The sequence below is a fragment of the Sturnira hondurensis genome, unplaced genomic scaffold (genome assembly GCF_014824575.4).
Source record: "Sturnira hondurensis isolate 20B ecotype Veracruz unplaced genomic scaffold, ASM1482457v3 Scaffold0022566, whole genome shotgun sequence".
NCBI lineage: Eukaryota > Metazoa > Chordata > Mammalia > Chiroptera > Phyllostomidae > Sturnira > Sturnira hondurensis.
Window position 1 is genome coordinate 8,921,115 of NW_028095197.1, and position 19,609 is coordinate 8,940,723.

The following is a 19,609-nucleotide window of genomic DNA, read 5'->3' on the forward strand; positions in this document are numbered from 1 at the left end:
GAGGTGGGACCCAGCTCCCTGAGGCCTTGTGGGCCAAGGGAAGTGTGATCTCATTCTAAGCACAGTGCAGGGCCAGGGGGGTTTTAAAACGAGGTATCACCTGCTCTGGACCATCTTACAAAGGCTCAGCCAGGCTGACCTGAAGAGGGGCCAGAGAGGAAGCGAAGCAGGACAGGAGTTCCGAGGCTTCTGCAGTGGCCCAGATGGGAGGTGGCTGCAGAGATGAGAGGAACGGACAGATGCGCGCTGTATTTTGGGTGGGCACTTGGCAGAACTTGCTGAATGATCACATGCTGTTGTAAGGCAAAAAAGGGACTGAGGATGATTCTGGGTTTGGGGCTGGAGGAACCAGGTGGACGCGGTGCTCTTTGTGGGGTGGGGGAGCTGGGAGAAGAGTGAGTGTCTGGGAGATTAAGAGCCCAGATCCAAACACGTGAAATTTGAGACGCCCATTCGTCTGCCAAGTGGAGATACCAAGAAGGCAGTTGGATGCAGGGGTTGGGCGTTCTGGGAGAAGAGTGAGTCACCACTAGGGCCCCGAGGAGACTACCCAGGGGGAGCGTGTGGTTGGAAACTGAGCCGGGACGGTCTACCTTCAGGTCAAGCTGAAGGGAGAAGACGCCAGCCAGGGGGGCGGGAGAAGAGCCCCAAGCAGACCATCTGTGAAGGAGGGAGCCGTCTGCTGTGCTGACCACCATGGAGGAGAGAGGAAGTCACCTGGTGACCCGGGCAGGAAAGGGAAGCAGGCAGTGGTGGGTGAGACAGAAGACGGGTGACGAGAGGGAGAGAGATGGTGCTAGCAGCTCTGTGGGGACTCTGCCCCCGTCATCAGACAGCTGTTTACCGAGCAGCTATTATGTGCCAGGTACTGTTCTAGGTACTGAGGACACTGTGGTGACCCAAACAAATTCTCATCCTCACGGAACTTATGTTCCCAACAGGGGCAGGAGCTATAGAAAGATCGAGATTTTATTATTTATTTACTTTCAGGAAGTTTGTTAAAACAAAAAAGTTTGTGATGCNCTGGACGATCTTACAAAGGCTCAGCCAGGCTGACCTGAAGAGCGGCCAGAGAGGAAGCGAAGCAGGACAGGAGTTCCGAGGCTTCTGCAGTGGCCCAGATGGGAGGTGGCTGCAGAGATGAGAGGAACGGACAGATGCGCGGTGTATTTTGGGTGGGCACTTGGCAGAACTTGCTGAATGATCACATGCTGTTGTAAGGCAAAAAAGGGACTGAGGATGATTCCGGGTTTGGGGCTGGAGGAACCAGGTGGACGCGGTGCTCTTTGTGGGGTGGGGGAGCTGGGAGAAGAGTGAGTGTCTGGGAGATTAAGAGCCCAGATCCAAACACGTGAAATTTGAGACGCCCATTCGTCTGCCAAGTGGAGATACCAAGAAGGCAGTTGGATGCAGGGGTTGGGCGTTCTGGGAGAAGAGTGAGTCACCACCAGGGCCCCGAGGAGACTACCCAGGGGGAGCATGTGGTTGGAAACTGAGCCGGGACGGTCTACCTTCAGGTCAAGCTGAAGGGAGGAGACGCCAGCCAGGGGGGCAGGAGAAGAGCCCCAAGCAGACCATCTGTGAAGGAGGGAGCCGTCTGCTGTGCTGACCACCATGGAGGAGAGAGGAAGTCACCTGGTAACCCGGGCAGGAAAGGGAAGCAGGCAGTGGTGGGCGAGACAGAAGACGGGTGACGAGAGGGAGAGAGATGGTGCTGGCAGCTCTGTGGGGACTCTGCCCCCTCATCAGACGACTGTTTACTGAGCAGCTATTATGTGCCAGGTACTGAGGACACTGTGGTGACCCAAACAAGTTCTCATCCTCAAGGAACTTATGTTCCCAACAGGGGCAGGAGCTATAGAAAGATTGAGATTTTATTATTTATTTACTTTCAGGAAGTTTGTTAAAACAAAAAAGTTCGTGATGCAGGACGGAAGGGGTTATGAGTTGCCTCTAGGAGGTGGGGGCTGGGAAGGGTGTCCCCCGAGCACCTGAGCAGCTTTCCCACTGTCCCAGGAGGGCAAGCAGGCAGAAGTGTGACTGTCTACCCTCAACAATCCCTGTAGGACACAGCCCTCAGTGTGTCAGCCCCACCCCCCCTCCCCTGTGCTAGGGTGGGTTGATACCAGGACTCGGAGGAGCCTCCTCAACTCAGGCACTGTCAGCCGGGGGCAGGGGAGGGGAGGGACTAGGTGATCCCCTCTGTCTGGGTCACCAGGATGTGCTGGAAGTGGGATTGTACCAGAGCACACCGCTGGGGGATGAGTCAGGGTCTTCCACAGGCCAGAATAATCCCCGGAAGAAGAGATGACAGGAAAGGGAAAGCTGGCCACGACTCTGGACTTGGCCAAGAGCCTTGTCGAGTGGGAATGGGAAAGGAAAGCAAGCAGAACTGCCTTTGAGGGCCCCAGCCTCACAAAAGCTCTACCTGGGGGTGGGAAGAGTACAGGCTGGGCTGCTGACGGCAGGCAGACCTGGGTCAGGATGCACACTGAGCAGTTCCTGGCATCTCTGGATCACACTGTTTGTTGGTTAAATAATACACAGTTTGATCAGACATAAGCAAAACCTGCCACCCAATCTGCGTGGCTATGAGAGACGATGAATACAACGCCCGCTGGGAGCGCTCCCCTGCCATGTGCTCAGTACAGCAGGCGAGGGGCAGGCCCAGGAGGCTGCAGCCTCCCGAGATGATAGCACATGCTGAAAAGGGGCACGTGAGCACATGACATCATCGGAAAGCCCTGCATCCTGCTCACCGGGTGAGCATTTCCTGCGAGGGGTGCACTGCTGGCCTTGCTGCGAGCAGAAGCCCTGGGTGCAGACGGATACAGTTCCCGATCCACACGAGACAGTCTCAGGAGGAATCAGCTTGGTGTCAGCTAATCTCTCGGCCAACTGGGTGCCTGCTCTGTGCCAGGCGCGGCTAAGGGGGAGGAAAAGAATCTGCACGAAGAGAGGAGAGTCATGGGGCTGGAGTTCAAATCCTGCCTCTGCACTGGAACCCTCACTGGAAGCCTAGCAAAGGCTCTGCCCCTCTGGGATCCCTGATTTTCTCACCTGTAAAGTGGGGCTGATAAGCTCATTTATTACACATTTGCTTGTTTAGAGGCTGATACACCAGCACAAGACCCAGGACCTGCTCTACCGTGTTCCTGGAGAAACTCAAGTTCAGATGCGCGGAATGGTGAGGATATGAAAGAGCAACTTGGGGCAATTTATGGAGTGAGTGGCAGGCTCAGGCGATGGGACTTTGTCCTAGAGGTGATGAGGAGCAACCAAAGGTTTCAGGGCAGAGCAGGGACCTGCACCTACCAGGACCCTGGCAGAGAAAAGGGAGGCTCATCATGGCCATGGGGATGGCAGAAGCAGGCCTGACCAGCAGGGCTAGGAGAAAACCCAAATCCAGAGTGTCAAGGCCATGCCCAACTAATACCAAGCAGATACAGGGCAAAAATGTCACAAGCTAGAAAACAAATCTAGTTTACAATTAGGGGACAGGATTTTGTATACATTTAGCTACCGAACAACTCATTTGCTACATGGGGAAAACAGAAACTGGCACATAAGAGAGAAGAGTGAACTGTGTCCCTCCTCCTAGTCATCGAAAGTAAGGGAGGTGACACCATGTGGACAGAGAAAGCACCTGGCTGGGAATAACACGCACGTTCTAATCCCATTCTGCTGTGGACCTGGTGGTGGCCTCAACCTTCCATGAGCCTCAGCCTGCCCATATGTACACGGGGGCAGGAGAGGGGTGTAGACTTAGAGACCACTGTAGCTCTAACATTTTCTGAGTCTGTGAATTTAAAAAATAAGATCAAGGAAATAGAGGGCAGAGCAGTGACTGTGAACCAGGAGCTGAGGTTGCACTTCTCCCCCTTAGAACTTACATTTGCTTCTCCAGCGGGACAGCGGGGTCCACTCTTTCTCCCAGGATCCCACAGAACTCGGGGCTCCCATGTTTGATGGGCTTGAAGCCCCCGCCAGGAGCTCGGAGTTGGCGCCGCCGGTCCCGAGAAGGCGAGGGGGATGACTGTCGTTTCTCGTTGCCGTTAAACTGGGCTGTGGGGGCAGGAGAGAGAGAGAGAGGTTACCAGGAGCTCAGCCTGAGGAGTTACTGTGTGGTGTCATGGGGGAAGTTGACTGCTCTCATGGGGGCTTTATAATTCTCAGGAGGAAGAACTCCAAGCAATGAATAAACGCAGCTCAGAAGAGGTAGACTTCCTACAACAAGGTTCGATGGTGCCGTCAAAGCCAGACGGTGCTTTCAAGGGGCTCCTTAAGTCTGCAGAGGCCGCTGAGCTCAGCCTTATCCCCAGGGAAGCCCCCTGCAACCTGCAGCAAGAGGGGGCAGGACACACCCACAGGGGCTCAGGCCCCTGGAGAGTTCTCAGGAAAAAACGTTATTCCTTGTGTTGTATCCAAAACCTGCCCCCAGTAGCTCCTCACCTCCTCCTGTTCTCCCGTCCCACCAACAGGGGCTGCACTGGCCATATTGGCGCCCTTTCTCCTGGGACATCCCCCCAGAGCTCCAGTCAGGGCCTCGTGGCAGTCCCGGGTCCGTGTGTCTTTACTTGGTGCCCCTGTGTGGGCCCCACACAACCAGCCGGGCCCTGCACCCAGCCACCAGGGAAGGCCTGACAGTGCCTGTCACAGGGGGACAGGCCCTCCCATGGGCTTTTGTCCCTTGCTGGGCCTGCAGGAGCATCACTCACCCCCATGGGCTTGGGGATGATGCTTCTTGAGGGCAGGGCCTTGGAGATAACCCACAGAGAGCAGGAACACTGAGCTGAAACTGCAGCTGCTGGAAGTACTCCCGGAGACCAGCTAGTCCACCTTGCAAGTTTCTCTTTGCGCCTCAGTTTCCTCCCCTCAAAGAGAAGGATGGTGACTGCACCCACCTTGAGGGGTTGCTGTGAGGATTTGATCACACATGCACACAGAGGCCTTAGCAGAGCGCCTGGCGTGTGGCCTGTGCTCCATCAGTGTTGTCTATCACACATATTCTACCGTCGAGTCCACTCAGTGGGGACACGGTGCTCGTCACTTTGAGTGAGCTACTGAGCCGGCCTGAGTTCCTCCCCTAAGCCTGCCCTGGCTTTCTGTGAGCCTTTGCTACGTCACTCAGCCCTTTGGGGCATACTTCCCCTGTCACCAGGCTACTGTGGCGGTCAGATGGGGGAATACACATCCTAAGGGCCTGGCACACTGGGAATGCTGAGTAAACTGGGCCAGGGTCTGCGAAACAAGGTTCCCAAAGTTGGGTCCAGCCACCGGCCAACCGACGCACATCCTTGGCCAAGCAACACATCTGCCCTCCAACCAACAAGCTGGGATGTGGCGAGCCATCCTCTGACCCCAGCCAGACATACAGCCATCAACCTCACATTCATGGAAGGCGGTGGGAAAACAGCCCGTCAGTGGTGCTGTACTGTCTACAGGGACCGAACTTGTTCTGTGGGAATGAACTTGTTCTATGACAGTGACAAGACCATGTATGAGGTCTGTGAAGTACTTCCATCCCTCCAAGACACTCTTCTCTATTAACCACTAAAGAAAACAGCAGGAAGGGAGTTCCTGCCAGACAGGTTGGATGCACGCGTGTGTGTGTTGGGGCCTGGCAGGCCGTCTGTTCACTAATCTCCCCCCAAACACTCACTCACTTTGGGCAAACCTCGTTCACGGCCAGGAAACCGGCAGCGAGCAAAAGACAGACATCCCTGTCTGTGGAGCTCAGAGCCCGAGCGAGGAGAGACAGACAGTGGGTGGAGCGCATCAGACCCACCACCGCACACCAGCTGACAGTAAGTGCTGCGGAGAACTAAAGCCGGGCAGGGGAGGCCTCTCGAAAGGTGACATCTGAAGGAAAGGAGGGATGAGCCATGTGGACATCTGCCGGAAGGAAGGACATTCCAGGCAGAGGGAAGGGCAAGTTCAAGGGCCCTGAGGTGGGAACATGCCTGGGGTGTTGGAGAAACAAGGCAGTATGGGGCAGCTAGGGGGTGGTGGGGTTGGGGGAAGGCGAGTGGGAGGATGCGGGGCTCTGTGGGCCTTGGGCAGGACTTAGGTTTCATTCTGAGAGAAGGGAGAGCCATTCGGGTGTCATGATGGGCAAGGCTGTAACCTGGCGCTTTTTAGAACAGGGCTGCTGTGCTGGAAGGGGATGGAGGGCAGGGGGTACACCTGGGAACCTGCCCGATTTCGCTGTGAACCAGAAACTGTTCTTTAAAAAAGTTTATCTAAAAGAGAGAGATGGAGGGGGAGCCCAGGGAGCGGGGAGGCTGGCCGTGGAGGTGCGCACAGAGGGACAGCAAGCGGCCGGTTCCAGCCGTGTTCTGCAGGCAGGGATAGCGGGACTCGTCCCTGTACTCAGCGTGGAGTGTGAGAAAAAGAGGGGACAGCAGGCTTGTGGCCGAAGCACGGGAAGGATGAGGCTGGCATTATCCAGGGAGGGGAAGACACAGAGAACCTGAAGCTTTGGGAGAAGAAAGGATAGAGGTCAAACTCCAATCTAAAGACGTGATAGCCCGAGATGCCGGGACTGGCAGCAAGGAGCAGGGGCAGAGGGAGGACAGCTGTGGCTCCTGCCCTCCTGCCTGGCTACAGCTCTGCCTGTGTCCAACCGCAAGCACAGACCAGATGGTGATAACTCTGAGGCCTTTCTAGGGAACAAGTCCTGGGGCTGCACGTACGAGAAAGCCCTCTTCCACCTGGCTCGGGAGCTGGGCTTTCATAGAAATCATGAGCGGGTGAAGCTCCAGAGCTAGGGCCTTGGCACATGTCACACTGGGACCCTCCCTGGCTTCTTAGCAGCCCAGCTCTACCACTAGGGCTCCGCTGAATCACACCAGCTGGCCCTTATGGCAACCAATGAAATGGGGTATGTTTTGGGGGAAGAGGGGGCGAGGAAGAGGCAAAGCAGATTCTGACCTGCGCCACCTACCATGCAGAGCCCTGGATGGCTGACTGAAAACAGGGGCAAACCCTGGGATCAGGCAGACAAGTAGGGTCCAGGTCAGAAAGCCCCTTTCTAAAGAGCCAGGACTTGGTATTATGGGTGGGCTGAATCAGGCAATTCCATTCTCAGGTTGGGCTCTCAAGTCCTCTCTGCTGATGGAGCGTGGGTCTGGGGCAACCCCAGGCAGGGAGACCAGTTAGGGAAGGTGCAGGGGGCCAGATCCCCCACTGATGGGAGGAGAGCAGGAGCGGGGGCGGCCCACAGAGATCTGGGCACGGCAGGAAATGGGGTCGAGGAGCCTGGGGCTGCCTTGCGCTCCTCCAGGACCCCCTGCTCTACTCACTCTCTGGTTCTCAGGACAGGAGAGGGGGCAGCTAGCTCAGGGGCACGGTGTGGAGAGGGTCTAGGCTTAGTTTTGTCACAGGTGGACAAGAGGGAGGGACCAAGTGAACTGTAAGGCCTTTTAACCTCCAACAACCTGGGGCCCATGGGCTAAAATCAGAACTTGAAGATTTCTGCCAGTGTAAGTTCCCACCTCATTACACCCCACCCCGCCCGGAGGGTGAGATGAGGAGCGTGGAGCCTAGAACATGGACGGGGAAAGAGACCCGAGTTCTTCAGAACAACCAGCAACCTGGCTGGCTAACTGTGCACCATCAGATTTCACCCTTCCAGGCTTTGGCCTATGACTGAATCAGCACAATACGCACCCCCACCTGCTCTACCAATCCCTGCACGACGGATTCCCCTGGCCTTTCAGGGGTCACCTCTCCCAGGAAGCGTCCCTTGACCTCAGCCTCTCCCCAGACTAACCTTGACTTCAGCCTACAGTATCCTAATTGCCAGTTTGCCTGTCTGGCTCCTCACGAGCCCCTCCAAGTCAGGGGTTGTCCTCTATTTGCCCTACCCCCACGCCCAGCACACACCTGCCATGTAATATGTGCTCAACGAAAGGCTAATGAAGAGACTCAATCAGCTGCCGTTTCACATCACTGGGGCAAAATATCAGTTTTCTTACCAGACAAATTGGATAAAACATAATAACGTCCCAGGCAACACTGTAATTCCCTGCTGAATTAATTTATACATTCGCTTGCAAGCTTAATAATATAGCCATATATTTTAGAGAGAACAGGTGGTGGTGAATGACAGGCTTAATTAGGCAAATCATTTCACCTAAAATAAAAATATACAAACTCCAAGTGCAGTGATTCAGGAGCAAAAGGAAAAAATATCGTTACGAACAAAAGCTCCAAACCTACTGCCTTCATTCCTTCTAATTAGGTTTCACTTTAATCTGCAATTTAAGATGGCAATTCTTTTAATTTAGTGATTTTTCTGCAAAAGATAAAGGAAGACAGAGCCCTCAAAAGAATATCTGCATTTAGAGAAAAAATGTGCCACCCCTGCAGAATTGTGAGGGTGACGGAACCTAATTAATTCCACCTACAGGCAGTTACAAATGGCAGTCAGAGTCCCACAGGAGGGAGGGGGGACTAGACAGCAGGACCAGACCCCTCCCCCGACCCCACCCCCATCGGGGTGGTGAGAGAGGAGGCCCAGTTGGCGGCTCCACCAGCCTCTTCTCCAGGGCAGGTGAAAAGTGCCCTTTTTCGATGCCTGAAACATCCTTCCGAAAGTGGTCTGAGGACAGACCTCATCCTTCCAGACCCAGCTGGGTGCCCCCCACATTCCAGAAGGCCTTTGTTCCCCCTCCATCCAGATCAGTCTCCTTCGCTGGTCCCCTCCCTGCTTGTACAGGAAAGGCCTCACTGTCCCAACACCACTGTCAGGTTCTGCGACTTAGGGCGAAGTGACATTAAGACAAACCCAGTTTCACCACCGGCTGATCGGTGTAATCAAGAGCTAGGTTCCGGCACAGCTCAGCAACGTTGGACTGGAACCGCACTGTGTGGAAGGGTGTCATCTGAGGACCGGCTATGTACAGGTTTTGTACCAATTGGTCCTGAAGTTCAGTCACTAAAAATAAGGAAGGATGGTGTCCTGGGCACCCACACTGCCTCTGACCCTGACAAGAACCCGGCCATCCTGTGGGTAATGGGCGAGGAGGTGAGGGAAAATTGCCTCCAGGTTCTCCGAGCTAACAGGTTAGGGCCAAGCCTCAAGCCCAGGCCTGCGGGTCACCAGGGTCAGGCTCACCCCACTCCAGGTCCTCCTTCCCCATAAAGACACCGACAGGCGGCAGGGGCTGTACCCCATTCATCCGGTCTCTGGGGTGTGCCTCCCGGACCTGGAATGACCACTGTCCTGCTCTAGCTGTAGGATATCTAGGAGTCCAGGGCGGCAAAAGGCCTCCCCTGATTCCGCCTGCTGAAACTCGCCTCCAACTGCAGCTGCCAGCACCCAGCTCTTCTCTCGCAGCCCAGGGGCACCCACGCCACTGCTCCCCAGTCAGCCTGGCCCTGGGGGTGGGGGCAGCACCTGGCACTCATTTCATTTATCTTCTTCCTCTCCTGTCCTGTTTGCCCCTAAACCTACCACAGCGCTCGACATGGAGACAGCGCTTAGTCAGTATCTGCTTAGATGAAATAAATGTGTTTCTTCAAGGTCCAGCTCCTCTCTGTGTATGGTTTAGGGCCGGCCAGAGAACAAGCTGCCAAAAAGCAGGTGGGCCTGCAAAGCACAGCTCTGCTGGGCTCACAAACCCTCACTGGCTCTGCCTCCCAGTGCTCGGGATGGAGGGCGACGCCATGCTCAAGTGAGGTCCTCAGAGACTTGATGCCAACCTGACCCGGGTCCATTTTCTCCTACAGAACCCCGCTGGGAGTCACACCCAGCCCCAGGCTCCAGTCACAAGAACGGCCAGTCCCCAAATCCACCACTCGCCTTTCTGCCTCTAGGCCGTGGCTGTGCCTGCCCTCTCAAGTCCCTTTCTTCTCTGTGTGCAGAAGTCCCAGCCATTCTTCCAAGTTCAGCTCCAATGCTGCCTCCTGTGGCAACTGGACCTCCAGGTGGAACTCCTTTCTCCCCTTGCACCCTGCAGCCCATCGTGGCCACTGTCAGGTCCCACCCCAGTTTCTCTTACAATGGGGTACAATGAGAAGACCCGTCTTCTCAGAACCCAAGGGAGATGGGGCCTCGGGCCTCAGCGCTCCTCTGAACCTCCCACCACGCAGCCAGGCAGTGGAGAAACAGCAGGCGGTGGCTTGGCATCACAGAAAGGGCGTGCACTGACCACTCTGGCACTGACCACCCAGGAAGGCCCTGCCCGGGTGTGAATCCTGACTCGCCATTAAGTACTGTGACTTGGGGCAAACTCTCTGAGCCTTGACTGTACCTTCTGTAAAATAAAAGAGATGCCGATACCTACAGCATAAAGGGTTGTGGAGGTGGTTAGTAACAGACAACGTCCCAAGCCCGGCCAGGCTCCCCATAAATGGTGGTCCCCCTGCCCATAGTCACATCCATGCTCGGAACGGCTCCCTTTCATGTACTTGAGAGATAAGGGCCTTTTATCAGAAATCACCTTTCTCCTCAACCTCCACTGGAACTCGTGTCTGAGCCGGAAGTCCCCAGAGGAGAGAACACGTTCCGTTTTGTTCATAGCCAACTCCCCAGTGCCCAGGACGGTACCTGATGTACTTACACAGTGGATGCCCAGTACCTGCTGCGTGAACGCACCTCCCTCCGCCCAAGGCAGCAGGACTATGAAGCCTCCAGTCATCAAGCAAGAAAAGAAACTTAGGAGCTGCACTCACGCCTCAAATTCTTTTAAAAGTTCTGAAGAACGGCTTAGCCGTTACTGAGAGCTTTTTATGCACATGGGCAGGCGCGTGTGAGCACTTGGTGTGGACCTCTCCTCTGACCCTCACCGTGAACCTGGGAGATCAGCGCTCCTTTGTCCCCGTTTTTACAGACGGGGCCTGGTGCAGGCAGGTAACCTGCCGGAGCTGATAGAAGCAGGCTGCACACCGGGAGCGGCCCTAGGCCCCAGCCCTTGACGCTTCTGCTTTGGGACCAAAGCCCTGGGCGGCCTCCCCTCACCCAGGGGCGCCCCAGCAGTGCCCTTCCCTAGGGAGGGGCAGGTGGAGGAGAGCCCACAGTCTGCAAAACGCCCTCCAGCACTCCCACCGGACCACAGGTGTGGATGGTGGCCCCTGAGAACAGGGACGGTGCAAAGGGAACTGGAAGGAAGCACGGGGAGGGGGGGGGCAGGGTCCTTGGGCCCCAGGCGAGGCCTGCCAGGTGCTCTAAGTTCAGTGGCTGCTCCTTTCTGGCCGGTCTGGAGTCTCCGACCCTCCCAGTCCTGCAGCACAGGACACAGTCCTTGAAGCGGAGGCACCGAGGACCAGAATGACTGAAAACAAGGCACTCTGCACAGAGCAACTTGCAAGGGGCTCTTGGTCTGCTGAAGAGGCATCCTTAGGCCTCTGTGGGTGGGGCAGAGAGAACGCGGGCCTCAGCTGTGACCCATGTGGGGCTAATGGGGGCGGCTGGGCAGGGAGCCAGGCCTGCGTCCGTTCGAGGATGTCCCATTACTCTGAACACACAAGGACACAGACAACGTATGAAAGTGCTCAAGGCCACCCCTTCTGCACGTCCTTGGTGTCAGTTCTAACACACTGCTGACAGCAACCCTGAGACCCCGCATATGCATGTGGGGGAGACAGTGGGGGCACAGGTTGAAAAGGTACGGAAGGGGCAGTTGTGAGCCCCCAAGACGGGGCAAGGAGGGAGACTGCGAGTTGGTTTGGGGAGGTGGCTGGACCACATGACCCCTGAACTCTCTGGAAACACCAGAAACTTTCCCCACGACACACAAACATTTGCAGTTGACAAAACTCTGTTCCCATGACAACAGTCCTCTGCTGCTTCAGCTTTCCAGACGTACATTCTACATTATCTCCCCTGCTCCTCACAGCAAGACAAGAATTAGAATTCCCATTTTGCAGATGGAGAGACCAAGGCCCAGAGAGAAGCCCTTTTCCCTTCCAGCTCAGGAGCGGGCCTTGCTCTCCTGTCTCCCCCGTGAATGACAGCTCTCCCTTCACGTAGGATGTACAGTAAGGGAACATGTGGCTCAGCAAATGTTTGGTTTGCATTTCCAGGATCGCCAACAAGAGGGCCCTGTGTTCACCTTGCAGACACATGCAGGCCCCCAGGCACTGCTGCCGCATCTTGTGGGCGGTGCCAAGAACAGAGGTCCTCATTGTCAGGGGAGGCAGCAGTGACTCTCTGCTAAGCAGAGCATGGGGAGGCTGTGGGGCAGGCGTGGGGACGCTGACCAGGTTCCAAGAACACAGTCGGGGCAAACAGAGCCAAGCCTTGGCCGGGGAGGCGGGCCCTCATCCTCTTACTCTGCACTCCTGAGGGAGACGTGGACAGCACAGGCTGCTGCTGGGCTATAGGAAATGTAAAGGAAAATCCTGACGAAAATGATTAAACGATCCAAACACAGGGGCCTTTACCTGCAGAAGAAGCCATCTTTACCGTGATAACTCATTTTACAGATGAGAAAGGAGGGCCTGGGAAGGGACAGACTTGCCCCAAGTCAACAGCTAAAACTTGGACTCAAACCCAGGCCTTTTGAATGCCAGAGGTCTCTAATAAGCTCTGCACAAATCCTGATGCAATGCTGCTTATTCTCAAAACAAGAGTAACAACGGTGATACCAAAAGCCAGCATCCACCGAGCTCTCAGCACTGACGGTCACTCCATTTTACACATGAAGACACAGTGGCAACTTGCTTGGGTCACCCCACTAGCAAATAGCAACCCAGGGCTTTAAATCCAGACCCTGGACACCTGAAATTGTGTGCACTCTGCTGCGCCTGCCTATCAGATGGAGAAGGCCTGCTAACGTCTGATGCGGTGTCCCCTGACATGCCACCTGCAGCTACCCACCGACACTTCCTTAGCATCCTAGGGCCCGAGAAAGGGGCTTTGTCCCCACCCACCAGCCTCAGAGGACCTGCCAGGAACAGGGTGGGCATTGGTGGGAAGGAGCTTCCCCGGCCCATCGTTTATATGTTTCTGTGGCTGCCCCTCCACAGACGGCAGTGAGGGAAGGCAGGAGAGGCAGGCGGGGGCCAGCCAGGTGCATGACTCTCAGAGAGCCACTTGCCACCTACTGGCACGCCAGTGTCCCCAGCCAATGTGCGGGCCATCCTCAGACAGGCAGGGAAACAACTCTCTCCCCAAGGGTTCAGACCTGTGGTGGCGACCACAGCAGTCCACAGCCACTCAGAAATGCCCCTGCAAGTGCAGGTCCCTCGCCTCATTCGGAGAGGAGACAGGGATGCAGCACAAAAGAAGGGTATCAATCAAACCTCTGTGTCTGGAGGCCACCTGCTTACGTATATGTTGTAGCAACCTAAAGAGAATGTGGGGGGCAGGGATTCCCTGAGACCTGGTTTACTCGATAATTGAACAAATCACTGCATGTTCCTTATGTGCCAGGCACTGATCGAGGCGGGGACCCAGGCGTGAACGAGGCAGGCCGAGTCTCTGACCTCATGGAGCTTAAAAATCTGTCCATGTGAAGGTCTGTGACCTGCCAAACAGAAGGGCAAAGACATTCTATGGAACCTTTGTTTTTTTCCCTCGCCAAAGGAGACAAAGGCACTTAAAGGAACACGTCTATCTATCAGTATAATTAGCAGATGAATCAAAGCTATTAAATGCTAGTGTTTTCTTTTCTTTTTTTTAAGGTTACTAAATGAATTCATTCATAAGTCAAACAGAAAAGCCAACTGGAAAAACCTGTCCCTCAGTAACATATTAGCCAAAGGAAACAAGTGATCCTCGCTCTCACATTTAACCCCCCCCTTTCTCTGCAGACCTGCTGTTCACACGTGTTAAATATTAATTACAACTGTTACTCATTAGTACATAGCAAAAAGCTCCTGGTACAAACACAATTGTTAATTTCCTTGCCGGCCCAAGGCATTCTGGGAAGCTGTACAGGAGGCAGGAAGCATCATGGGAGCCCAAGTGGGGCCAGCGGAGGAGGTGGTATTTGCTGGGTGCACCAGGCAAGGGTGGCAGGTCTAAGATTCCCCGAGGAACCTTCTGCAGAGGCCAAGCCTGTTCCTTCCGAGAGCGAGAGGATGAGTCACAGGGCTTCCTGGGAACAGCGAGCCGCTGGAGCAGTGCCTGGCGTACACGTCAGCACTGCCAGCTTTGGAGCACGTATTTGGCCGGGACAGTGACATGCCACAGAGTGGGCACAACTGCTTCTGCCTCAACAACCCAAGGCACCGCACACCAGCACAAGGGAAAGGGACAGTGTGCAGACCTGCCGTTTCCCCACTCGAGGTGTCGATGCACCTACGGAACCAGGAACTCTGGCAGGCGGGGCGGGGGAAGGGGGCCCAGGCATCTGTTTAACGCTTCTTCCCGGTGATCCTGACAAACCAACCAATCCACCACTGTGTCCCAGCCAGAACGGGAAGGGGGGAGAGGGGACCAGTGAACAAAGAATGGAGGACCCGGGTGGCTCATGGTTAGAACTACTGCTGGAATGGAGATTTAGGATTTCCTAAACATTGCTTCCCACACCACCTGTGCATCTCATTGCCAGGCATAAGTGGGAATGAGCCCTCTCCTCACTGCCATTCACAAATGGGTCCTCTGTGCCCTCTAAGTTCCTCTTTATGCAGTAGTGCTGTTTTAATATTAAATTAAATTTTATTTAATACAGCAAGCCTCCCCTGAACACCCATAACCATTCTCTCATGCGTAACACATTAGGGCTTACAAGTCTTTTTATTCAGATCTTTCCCGCCGATCATCACAGAGGCCCAGTGTGGCAGGGGCTGTGACTATCCCCATTTTACAGATGGGGAAACAAAGACTCGGGGAGACTGCAGAGCCTGACTGAGGTCCCACAGCTGGTGAGTGGACGATGCAGCACATGAACACGGGATTGTCTGACTCCTCCTGTCCCTTTGACTCCCGACGTGAAAGACCCTGTCACAAGTTTTCCAGGGCAGAGAAACCCAAGTGGGGAAGACAGACAAGCATCCCAAATACCTACATTCAGCATTGCCTTACAGGCCTATCTTCTCTCTCTGCTGGGAGGCAGACCTGTCACTGGCTGAGCCCAGGACATCGTCTGAAAAGTCGCTTCAATAGAGATAAATCTTCAGGTGGTGAGTCCAAAACGAGTCGACTTTCTCTAAGTGATCTCGAGGGGGCGCCTACACGTTCTTCTGCTGCCTGGCTCCTTGAGCAAGCACCTCGATTGCTTGTTTCTCAGAGGCCATTGCAAACCATTAAGTATGTAGCTTTGAACTCTACTCACTGGTTTAGAAGGAAATGCTGATCCACCCTCTCTGTATGGCCTGACTGGCTCTCCCCTGAGGTCTCCAGCAGTTCCCTGTCCCTCGAGGGGCCTCTCCCTGTGCTGAGTGGTGACAGAGCATGACCAAACCGTGGATGGATGGCTCTAGTCACCCCTATGCAAGGCCTGAACTTGGGGTTCAGGCTTGGGCTCCTACAGAATCTTCAGAGGGAACCCTTCTGAATGGAAACACAGGCCCAGTATCACATCCTACCAGCCGTCGAGGTAAGGAGAACTTGGTCAAGGCTGATGAAAGGCACGTGACATTTCCTGTGGGCTCTGGGAGGAGGGCTCTGACCATAGTTTACCCAGCATCTTGGATAGCAGCAGGGCGACCAGACGTTGACTGGGTTAGGTAGGGGCTTGGCCTCTGTAGTTGGACTTTGCAGGTTCAACTCTCAGCTCTGCGGCCGACTAGCAGTGGCCCCTGGGCAAGTTATTTCTTGTCTTTGCACCTCAGATTCCATAACTGCAGGAAGCTGATCTCCCAGAGGGCGGCTGTGGCGACTAAATGACACAGCACACACAGAATTCTGATTCTGCATGTTTAACCTGGGCGAGGAAACCTGGGCAGGGAACCTGGTTAGTGTTTTCAAATTTCCAAAGGTGTGGGGTGTGAGGGACCCCCAAAGGGCAGAGCTGGGTCCACCAAGGAGGAGACGTGAGGATTTAGGGCCCAGATGAACGGCAAGAATTTCAGTTACACCTGCAAGTATGTAACGCTGGGAACTTGCGTGCACAAGCCACTCAATAAATGCCAGCATTTTCCTGACGTGGTGCCCTTTAAGCCTCACCAGGACCCTCTGGGCTGGGCACATTTCCAGGTAAGGACACAGAGGCATCCAGGACAGGTTCAATCCCTTGTCCTCCCACTGGCTGCTCAGAGATGCGGAGACATCCTGTCCATGCCACGCCGAGCCTGGGTCTGCTTCTCCGGGCTACCCACCCCACTCCTTGGCCCCTCCCTGTGCGGCCACCTCCCATGCAGGCTCCATTTGTCCATCTCATGAGCTGTGCCACAAAGCCCGGTGACCCCCCCGCCCCATTAACCAGTGCTGCCCAGAGACCACATTGAATCACCCTTGCCTGCTTCTCCTGACCCACATTGGGCTGGGATCTACAGCAGCCCTTGCGTGGGTCCTGGGCTGCACTGGAGGCTGGGGGCAGGCAGGAAGCCATTTTTAAACCCACCTGCCAGTCTCAGAATTTGTTGCTATGAGGACTCCCAGGGGGTGAGTCAAGCAGGCTGGGAATAGAGTCTAGCCAGCTCTGAAGGAGGTGTCTTTGCCCAGTGGGGAGGTGGCTAACAGCGGGATGGCAGGGCTTCAGCCTGCAGGTGACACCTGACCAGCATCTGTCCTGGGGGCTGGGATCAACACAGGTCACGAAAGTGAAATGGGATCCGCTGGGCTGGGTGAGGTGAGGGTAGGGGTTCATGGTCAGCTTCCTGGAAGGAGAGCAAGCAGTGAAGGGCCAAATATTTTCTGAGACCTTGTGGTATTTCTCACTCACTTGGCCATAGAGTTCTGAGAGAAGGGAAGACTTTCACTGCCAAGAAGCTAGGACTGCCTCACACCCTGCAATAGCTGTTTCCACGAGAGCCGAGAGGGAGAACCGAGCTTCCCCAAGGCTGCAGCCCCTGGAGTCTGGCTGCGATGGGAAGGGTCTGACGTCCACAGAGGCTGGTCCAGAGCTGCTGGCCCAGGCAGGTTAGCTCTGAGTCGACCACCCAAGTGCCCCTTTGAGAAGTGCCTCTTTCCACGAATGCAAAGCAGGACAGCACTTTGAAAGGCAAGGAGCACTTTTGTTTCGTGGATTGAATTGTGGAGGTAATTCAGAGGCCTTCCCTTCTCCTGGGCTCTGACCAGCACCAAGGGGTCCCAAGGGATGACGCAGCACCCCTGTAGGTGCCTGCAGGCGGGCCTCCCACAGTCAGCAAAGCCCCCGGACATCAGCCTGCCTCGGCCGAGCTTCTGCACGCAAGTTCCCAGTGAGGGAAGCTCGTTACAAGCTTGTAGGTATAACTGAAACTCTTACCACTCACCTGGGCCCTAAATCCCCATGTCTCCTCCTCGGTGGGCCCGGCTCCGCCCTTTGGGGGCCCCTCACACCCCACACCCTTTGGAAATTTGAAAACACTAACCAGGTTCCCTGCCCATGTTTCTTCGCCCAGGCTAGACATGCAGAATCAGAGAATACAGGGGTGGAAAAAGAGGTGGTGATAATTCTGTCCAGCAGCTTCACCCCACACAGATGTCCTCCAGTGGAGGATGCCGCACCCCGGGCTCCCAGGACTCCTCCACGAGCTCCCAAGGAGCCCACCAAAGCTGGGTGGGGCGTTCTGAATAGGTTTTGTAGCAAGGGGGACAGTCGCCCCCCACAAAGCACTGCCTTGCTTCCCGACACCACCAACCACTTACTTCATTCCCGAGCAGCTACTCTTCTGGGTTTACACATGGGACTGTGGTGGCACTTGAGTAATCAAGACAGTCGGGCTGTTACGACTCATCCTCATCCCCTGACAGGTGGTCTGTCTACTCTCACTTCATCCCCACTCTGGGCTGAAAACAGGAGCTGCTCCTCACCTACCATGGCTGCCTGGTAGGCTCCGTCCACAGACACGGGGTAGGATCCAGTCGTGACTGAAGGCCCGTGCTCATGGCGTGCCTCCGGCCAGAGAGATACGCCTTCCTTCCAGGCCCCAGATATCAGAACTGAGCCAAATGCTTCTTGGGAAAAGCACAGCCGGACACGCCCCAGGGCAAAGCACACAGAGGTAAGTGACTCCCTGAGACCCAGACGGGACTCGGTGCCGAGTCTGTCTTCTATCAACCTGCGACAGCTGCTGTGGCATGACTCTGACAGAAAACCAAGTCCAGAATGTGTACCTGTGGCTCAGAAACTGTCAGAGGCCTTGGGATCCTCTGAAAGACCGAGTGTGTAAAAGTTCTGAGACCGCCTTTGGGCAGAAGTGAGTGTGTTCCGGCCTCAGAGCCTTCCAAAGGGATGCTGTCTGGCAGGGCACGTGCTTTTCACTTCAGTGCGCAGGTGACTCACTGGGGGCCTTATTAGTTAGTTACAGCAGTCTGCCTCTGCTGGCCTGGGGAGGGGCCCAGGAGCCTGCGTTTCTCACCAGCTGCTGGTCCAGAACCACATTTTGGGCAGCAAGGCACCAGAGGAGACTAGAACATCAAAGGTAGAGCGTTGTGTGACCTGGAGGCGCTGAGTGCAGGACGGGGATGGGTGGGGGGTTAGACCCACCCACACCTGTCTGCAGTGATAATCACGCTGCAGACCCTTGGTACCTGGGAGAGTTGTCACCTGAGCTCCTTTGGCCTCTTAATCAAACTGGTGTTTGCAAAGAGCAAGTTCTCGGACAGCACAGGCTCCACTGTAGTTCCTCTTACATCCAGGAGGAGCACGGCCCCTTATCGGCTATGCTAGGAGACAGGGACAGTCCTCGGATCCCTTGTGCCAAGGGAAGCACGGGAGATACCTGAGATGACCAAGGCCACTCAGCCACATGACCACTCTCATTACCGGCCCTCAGCCTAGTGCTCACAGCCTGGTGGGCGAGGCCAGCACCTACAGACGAACTCTACCTAGTGAGAGAGACACTCACCAGAGACGTGTGCTGGAAGCTTGACAGGCCCAGAGAGGCAGTGAGGAAGCCCTCGGGACACGTGGCTGTCTGTAGCAGGGGAGGCTCACAGAGACAGCGACGTCTGGGCTGGGTCCCGAAGGAGGCTCAGATTTTTCCAGATAAGACACAGGAGGGGACAGGCGTATGGTCAGAAGGAATGGGATGTACCCAGAGGGCTCCGTCCAGGGAACTGTGGGCAGAATGTGCTGGAATAGCCAGAACATCAGTTGAGGGGTTCGGGGTGTGGGCAGGGCAGAGGCCTCACGGCTGGGGGCTGGAAGGGGAGCAGGGGCCCAGTTGAGCACGAAGAAGGCAGATTTTAGGCAATAGGGATGTTAAAGAAATTAAAAATAAAAACTCTCCCTTTATGACCTTCAGGGTGGTAAGAATTAGATTAGTCATTCTTGTCTCTTTTTCACATGACTAAATTTTGAAATGCATAAAAATGTTTGCATCTGGCTTTTCACTTTTCTTAGTAAAAGATTTCATTCATTCATTTTTTTTAGAGAGAGAGCAGAAGGAGAAAGAGGGAGAGAAACATCAATGTGTGGTTGCCCTTCACGTGACCCCAACTGGGGACCTGGCCCGAAACCCAGACACATGCCCTGACTGGGAATCGAACCGGCAACCCTTTGGTTCACAGGCCTGCACTCAATCCACTGAGCTTCACCAGCGAGGGCCTGGCTTTTCACTTCTTAGT

At 55.2% G+C, this 19,609-nt stretch overlaps 1 protein-coding gene across 3 annotated transcripts in view; it reads right to left on the reverse strand.

The window, feature by feature from the left end:
• SHB (SH2 domain containing adaptor protein B) overlaps window positions 1–19,609 on the reverse strand; it is a 126,827-nt gene that overhangs the window by 27,312 nt on the left and 79,906 nt on the right. For all 3 annotated transcript variants that reach the window (XM_037036196.1, XM_037036197.1, XM_037036198.1), the window contains one exon: window positions 3,894–4,065. In XM_037036196.1, coding sequence (XP_036892091.1) covers window positions 3,894–4,065 — 172 coding nt within the window. The remainder of the gene's footprint in view (window positions 1–3,893; window positions 4,066–19,609) is intronic.